Source organism: Hyperoodon ampullatus, assembly GCF_949752795.1.
Source record: "Hyperoodon ampullatus genome assembly, chromosome: 6".
NCBI lineage: Eukaryota > Metazoa > Chordata > Mammalia > Artiodactyla > Ziphiidae > Hyperoodon > Hyperoodon ampullatus.
In genome coordinates, this window is record NC_136919.1 from 38,467,977 (window position 1) to 38,475,745 (window position 7,769).

General features: G+C 41.9%; 1 protein-coding gene across 1 annotated transcript; it reads right to left on the reverse strand.

The window, feature by feature from the left end:
* Positions 1 to 2,478: 2,478 nt before the first annotated feature.
* Positions 2,479 to 5,597, reverse strand: LOC307054808 (dnaJ homolog subfamily C member 15-like; the record flags this gene model as incomplete). Its single annotated transcript, XM_079706696.1, is given in 4 exon segments — positions 2,479 to 2,646; positions 2,650 to 2,886; positions 5,226 to 5,293; positions 5,477 to 5,597. Coding segments are annotated over 4 exon segments (594 nt in total).
* Positions 5,598 to 7,769: the final 2,172 nt, after the last annotated feature.

Sequence of the window (7,769 nt, forward strand, 5' to 3'; positions counted from 1 at the left end):
CATGGAACTAGTTAGATGCTAAGAGCTGTTGCTAGAGTAGGGGCAGGTTCCTTCTTATTCTTCTGTCACTTTGTTCGCTGCCACTTTGACAAGAGACATCCTCAGTCTTTGTGTCTTGGATTGCTACTATGGAAAAATTCCCCAGAGAGTAACTTTATTATGATTCTCTCATTCTTACTCAGTAGTTTGTTCTAACATCACCCACCATAGTTACAGAAAACCTATTCTGAATATGCAGAGACTATATTCATTTTGGGTCCAAAAGTAGAAAGGGACAACTTTCTAGCTAATTAATTTTACTTGCATTTTTGTTTTCAGGCCTACATATTTATTTTAAGTAATGCCTTATACACAGCACTCAAAACTGGTTTTTCAGATTAGAATATATGATATAAAGAACCTCAGACATTTCAATCACTTATAATCATGAAGTATTCTACTGAAACATAACCACTGACCCTGAGCACAGATATTATCTACTGCTGTGTAACAAATTACTCCAAAATTTACTGACTTAAAACAGCAATAAAGTTTTTGTGAGGCAAGAACTTAGGGTGGTTCTGGATCCATGTCTCTCACAAGGTCATAGTAGGTAAGGGCTGCCAGGATCTGATAGCTTGATGAGCTGGAAGATCTACATGCATACTGGCCTATCCACACGGCTGGCAGCCAGTACTGGTTGTGGATACCAAGCCTCAGGTCTCTGCCATGTGTGCTTCTCCACAAGTCTGGTTGAATACCTCCATGACATGGTGGCAGGTTTCCCACAGAGCAAATGTGATGTGGGAGGTGGAGGTTATATCCTGTTTATGACCCAGTCTCAGTAGTCACATAACATCACTTCTATTCATTAGAAGTGAGTCACTAAGTCCAGCCAGCATTCAAGGGGAAGGGAATTAAGCTCTACATTTTGAAGGGATGGGTGTCATAATTTGCAGATGTGTTTTAAAACCATCAGTGGTTATAGATAAATGTAAATTATTTTTAAAGCTTTAGAGCTTATTTTCAGATATAATTTATGTAAAGTAAAATTCATAAATCTTAAGTGTACAGCTGAGTAGTTTTACATGAGTATATACCTGTGTAACCACCACCTAGATCAAAATATATAACATTTTTCTTGTGTATAATATTTTTCAGCTCCTTAGAAAGTTTCATCATGTGAATTACACTGAATTTTCTATGTACAGAACCACCATCTACCAAGACATCTCTAGTTCTTCCTTTCTCATCTTTATAACTTTTCTTTATACTTCTCTTGATTTTTCTCTACTGTCTGGGACCTCCTGTACAATGTTGAATAGATGTGGTGTGAGTGGACCTCCTTGTCTTGTTCTCAACTTAGGGGAATATGTCAGTATTTCACCATATACATCTGTAGGTTGTTTTGTAAATAACTTTTATCAGATCAAGGAAGCTCCATTCCTGATTTGGTTAAGCATTGGCAGTAGACATATAAAGAGAATCACGGTTCATGACTTTACTACCTGCTCATGAATATTAAACATTAGCCAGAGTATTGCCTTTAGTTGCAAATGTCCCTTATCTAATTTAGAGAAAAATTATGCCAGGTCTACACATAAAAAAAATATTGCCCAGAGCAGTCCTCAATTTCCAAATATACCGATCTTCAAAAATGTATTTTTTTGTCAGTCCTTTGTAAATTGCAAGACTTTTTCACATGTAAGCTTAATTATGTTTGGTGCTTAACTATAAAAGCCAACTACAAAAGTGTATTTAATCTACCTTGTGCCCGAAGTTACAGTCTCAGCTACTGGCAGGGGATGGCGGTGGAGTTCTGAAGAGAAATGGAAGGAGGAGGAGAGGAAGCCCAAGCAGCAGCAGCAGCCACAGCTTGTGGGGAAGGCAGTTCTTGCTGCCACAGACTCCCCAAGCAACCCCATAGCTGGGTGTGGCTGACATTTGCAAATTAGCATCATGTGAATCAGGGCTCTCTGAACCCCACCATATATGCTGAAGAATTTTTAAATGTCTCAACACCCAATTCATATAGCTCTAAAAGCAATAAACTTTAAAATAAGAACACTGGAATAGCACTGACAAAGTGGTCTCCAAATTCATTGTCACATTTACTCCTCACGGCAGGCCTGTGAGGTTGACAGATGAGGACACAGGCTTAGAGACATGCAGTGACTTGCCCAAGATCTCCCAGCCTAGAACATTTGCACCAAGGACCTGATCCAAGACTTGGAGCATGAAGTCTTTTCACTGTATCATGTTGGCAACTGATTGCCTTTTTTAAAATGTTTTCTTTTAATCCCTCCCATGGGTGTGTTCATGCTTAATGTAACTTTTTTTGATTGTTCATCTTTTATTATTATATAGCTTAGTAGTGGAAGAAATGATTGTGGTTAGTACATGTATGAAAATTATGAAGGCCATGGTTTAGATTAACTTGCAGGACATTTTTTATAAGGTTCCCCCTTTTTCTCCTTCAGAGTGGTCCTTGAGCATCAGTCAATGTTTGGTGGTTGCTTCTAGCAAGTCTTTTGCTTCCTTAATTTTGGTTGCTAAGTAAGGAGATCCACCTTTATCTGGGTGATTCAAAATCATGATTCTCCTGTGAGCTGCTCTAATCTTGGCCTTGCTGGCAGATGGGCTTACACCCAAAATAAGACTCACTTCTCACCTATTCATTTTCTGTTCAAATCCTCCTTTATAGTAGGATGAAAAGCTAGGAGTTGAAATCTTCTTTGCAGTTTCTGTGATTACTTGTCCTAGAGGTTTCCAGATCTGAAATGCACAATGACCTGAAAATCCAAGAGCTGCAATACCCAGCCCCACAGCTATCAAACTTCTTGCCAGTCCCCGGTCGCCGTTGGCATCTGACTGCTTGGTGTGGGGTGGGGGGTGGGGGTTAGACGGCTGGGATGACACCGCCAAGGGCTTAATGTAACTTTAGATGTTACTTTGATGTAAATTGAAGCAACTATTATAAAAACGAGTATTTTTAGATTCCCAGCCTTGGTCACAGTGCATTTAGCCATTTGGTTGAACAAATAGAGAAATTGTTTCTTCTTCGTCCTCCAGTGTATGTACCTTTATCACATTTTAAGACTTCTGCTCCAAAACATCTATCAATAGGAGACTAGTCAAATAAATTTTGACGTCTTCAAAAAAAAAAAAAAAGGAATTCTGCTTCAGGTGACAAGGTATAAAAGTGGGACAAAGCTGATAAAGGAATAGTTCTATAATTTGGCAAGTACCCTAAATATTACCCACCAGAAGACTAATAATAATAATGAAAGTCATTCAGCATCATTATTTCATTATGTGAGCACACCCGTTTCCCACCGCCGTGTGCAAGGTCCTGCCTTGGGCATTCTTAGAACCATGACTAAGTAAAACTTCAGCAAGCAAGTCTCAATTTACTAATACTTCCTAATGCAGATGTTGGGATCATATTTGCTGTTCAAATGGAAAAACACAAAACACACACAGGGACACTGTAGGATATACACATTTTGGACATCATATTGATTTTTACAGTAGGAGGTGTTCTGCAAGGCTGCTTTTGATACCAGATATGCAGGCATTGGTGAGCAGGTGAGAGATGTCTCTGGTCTCCATCTAGAGAGAAAGTCCCATTTATCATATGACATTCACATGCACCAGAGGGGAATGGCATTAGGGCACAGAGAGGCCTGGTGATCCCACCTCTAAGTGAGGCAACTGTAGATCCATCCAAAGGGCTGATCAAAGAGCAGCTGGCTGGGCTGGATGTGTGCCAGGGTAGCTATGACATACAGATCCAGCAAGGACGACGAAGGGACTCTCAATGTTTAAATAATAAATGACAGCCTCTAGGGGAGACAGACACACTTTTCTCAAGGTTTTCTATTTGAACCAGATGACCTCAGCATCAAATATGAAAGGGCATCTTTCCAAAGGCTGTTAATATTAGTCTCACTTACTTTGTAAACAATAACAGAAGGCATCAAAGCCAGAATGCCATTACTCCTTGGATTGTGAACATGCAAGTAGAGCTGATTGCTCTGTTTTTATTACTGTTGTTATTAAATTATTGATTGGATCATCCCATGGAACATGAAAGTTTACAGCAAGATTGATTTTTCCAAAAGTAAAGCTGCAACAGTATTTGAGTGTGGCTTTTACCTCCTTAATTTTCTGAAGTTCTCTTAAATGAGAAAGCCAATGATCTAAATAGTTGGTAGGCAGGATTTAGAAGGCTTTTTCAGGTCTCTAGTTAGCATGAAATCTTTTTTTAAATTACCGGTCCTCTAGACATTTATTTTGAAGTGCCCTGCCATGGCTTTGATGACTGCCAGTCTAGGTTTCAAACCTCTCCCCTGCCTACCATGTGATTAGGAGTACATCATTTCCTGCAGATAAAAGGATGACAAGGACCCCTGGCTCCACTGGGGGAATCAGAGGATAGACGCTGGAGAGAACTTGGTCTTTTCTGGAGGTCACTCGAGAAAAGTAAGGTGTTCTGTCATCCTTCCCTGGTAGGTGATTTCTTAATCTAATTACTCTCTCCTTTAAATGTAGATATCACAGGAAATGAATTTTTGGCTCTCTCTCACTGAGCTTTTTTTCAAGTGCTTTCCAATGAAATTCACATTGTTTACCCCAATTTCATCTATTCATAGTTTGTGGCATTTTTCCAAGCTCTAGTTTATATTTTTTCATGCTCCCTTTTTGTTCTTTGATATAAAGCTTTCAGAGTTTTGCCATTCTGCTGTGAGGCCATGTCTTACTCATATTAGAGAAATTAATGCCAAGGAAGGAAGGTTTCAGTTGTTTCTTCTGAGGTCCTGCTTTAGACAGGTTTGTCAAGTTCCTTCATGTGATTTTTTATGGCTCCCCCACCTAAGTACAAAAGTAGGCACCAGCGATCATTTTATCAAAAGAACTGACTCAGAACTTTGATAAAGACTAATACAAGTATGTTAAGACCTAAATTTATTTCTTCTAATCTGTAGTTTTGTTTTATTTTGTTTTTTATTGATTACTAACTTATAGAGTAGTTAAAGGGGAGTGGACAATATTATGCAGTAGGAAGACACTGAACTCACCTTCTCCCATGGGTAAATCAAAATTACAACTATTTACAGAGAAACTATTGATGAGAAAAACCACATGAATAGCAGAAAAGATGTAAAGAAGGAACCACGACAAGATGGGTAGGAGTCAAGACCCATACCCCTGGGTAAGCAACCCACAAATGGAAGGATAATTACAATTTCAGAGGTTCTCCCCAAGGAACAGGGAGTCTGATACCCACACTGGGCTTCCTGGCCCAGGAGTCCTGAACAGGAAAAATAAGCCCCTAGAATATTTGGCCTTAAAAAGCCAGTGGGGCTTACTTTCAGGAGAACCAGAGGGCTGCTGGAAGTAAAGACCCCACTCCTAAAAGATGTATACAAAATTTTGCATGCTCCAGGACCTAGGGCAGAAGCAGTAATTTAAAAGAAGCCTGGGTCAGATGCACCTGCTGATCTTGGAGAGCCTTCAGGAGGGAACTGGAGCTCACCCTGGAGACATAGACACTGCTGGTAGCCATCTGGGGGAGCTTGTTCTACCACGTGCATACTAGTGCTGGCAAGCACCATTTTGGAATCCTACTTCTAGATTATTAGTTCCAGGACCAAGCCCCACCCACCAGGCTGTCAGTACTAGTCTGAGACTACTTGGGGCAAGTAACTAGATGAGTGGAGACACAGCCCACTCATGAGCAGGTAGGCTGCCATAAAATCCCCTGAGCCCACAACCACCCCAGGACCCAGTTCTGTCCACCAGAGGGCCCAGGATCCAGTGCACTGGCACTAAACCCCAAGGGCTCTGCAGGCAGAGACCCTGGGACCCACATCCACCAGCCAGTGGAACAGCACTATCCCCAGGACACCCTGGGCCTCAGCCCCACACACCAGTGGACAAGTACCAGTCCTGGGACTCCAGAGGCCATGACCCCACTAATCACTGGTGGACACCAGCCCCAGGACCCTCACAGCCCTGCAGCCATATCAGAACCTGGGCTATTCACCAGAAGACCAGCATCCACACCAAGACCACCTGGGCCACAGCCCTGCTCACCAGCAAGTGAACAGCAGCTTTAGGACACCTTGGGCCCCTCAGACAGCTGCCCCAGAATCCAGCCCAACCAACCAGAGGGCTAATACCAACTTCAGGACATCCAGGGCCCTGCAGCCAGGGACTGGGGAACACAGCTCCACCCACCAATGGGCTGGCTCTAGTCCCAGGACCCCCTGGGCCCCAGCCTCACCTACCAGGAGGCTATACAATCTCTAAGACATCTTGGACCCATCATCCAGCCATCCTCAGATCCAGCCCCTTTCACCAAGGGACTAACACCAGCTTTAAGGCACCGTGGACCACACACCAGCTGTGTCAGGAGCTGGCCCCACCCATCAGAAGGTCAACAGTAGATCCAAGACCTCCAGTCCTGCAACCACCCACCTGGAACTCAGCCAAACCCATGAGTGGGCTGGCAGTAGGCCTGGGACCACTCAGGGCCTACAGCCAGTAGCCTCCAGACCAGGCTGCACTCACCAGCAGCTGGCAGCCTGCAAACAAGGCAAGGCCTGACAATCAACTTGACCAAAGGCCAGCCACACCCACCAGACCACCCACAGTAGTCAACCCTCCACAACAGAAAGACCCACACAGCCCACATGGGAGCACCGCAGAGAATATATACTTTGGTGACCAGAGGGGAGGGTGCTGTGTGATGCATAGGACATCTCCCATGAAAGGACATTTCTTCAAGGTTGGGAAACATGACCAACCTACCTATTTCTATAAATAGAAATAAAAACAGCAAGTGTGGCAAAATGAAAACACAGAAGAAAATGTTCCAGATGAAGGAACAAGATAAAAACCCAGAAGAACTAAATGAAGTAGATAGGCAACTACCCAGTAAAATGTTCAAGGTAATGATCATAAAGATATTCAAAGAACTCAGGAGAAGACTGGAAGAAGAGAGTGAGAATATAGAAGTTTGTAAGGAAGAGTTAGAAAATATAAAGGAAACAAAACAGAGGTGAAGAATACATTAACTGAAATGAAAAATACATTAAAAGGAATCAACAGTAGATTAGATAATACAGAGGAACAGATAAGTGAGCTGGAAGACAGAGTAGTGGAAATCACTGAAGCTAAACAGATAAACAGAATGAAAAGAAATGAAAACAGTTTAAGAGACCTCTGAGAAAACATCAAGCATACTATCATTCTCATTACAGGGGTCCCAGAAGGACAAGGGACAGAGAAGTGGGCAGAGAACATATTTGAATACATAATAGCTGAAAATTTCACTAACCTGGGAAAGGAAACAGACATCTAAGTCCAGGAAGTGCAGAGAGTCCCATACAGGATTAACCCAAAGAGGAACACACCAAGACACACTATAATTAAAATAGCACAAATTAAAGATAAAGAGAGAATATTAAAAGCATCAAGGGAAAAGCAACAAGTTGCATACAAGGAAACTCCCATAAGGCCATCAGCTGACTTTTCAGCAGAAATTCTGCAGGCCAGAAGGGAGTGGAACAATATATTTAAAGTGATGAAAGGGGAAAATCTACAACCAAGAATACTCTATATGGCAAGGCTCTCATTCAGATTTGATGGAGAGATCAAAAGTTCTACAGACAAACAAAGGCTAAAAGAATTCAGCATCATGAAAAAAGCTTTACAAGAAATGTTAAAGGGACTTCTTTAAGTGGAAAAAAATAGGCTACAACTAGAAACATGAAAATTATGAA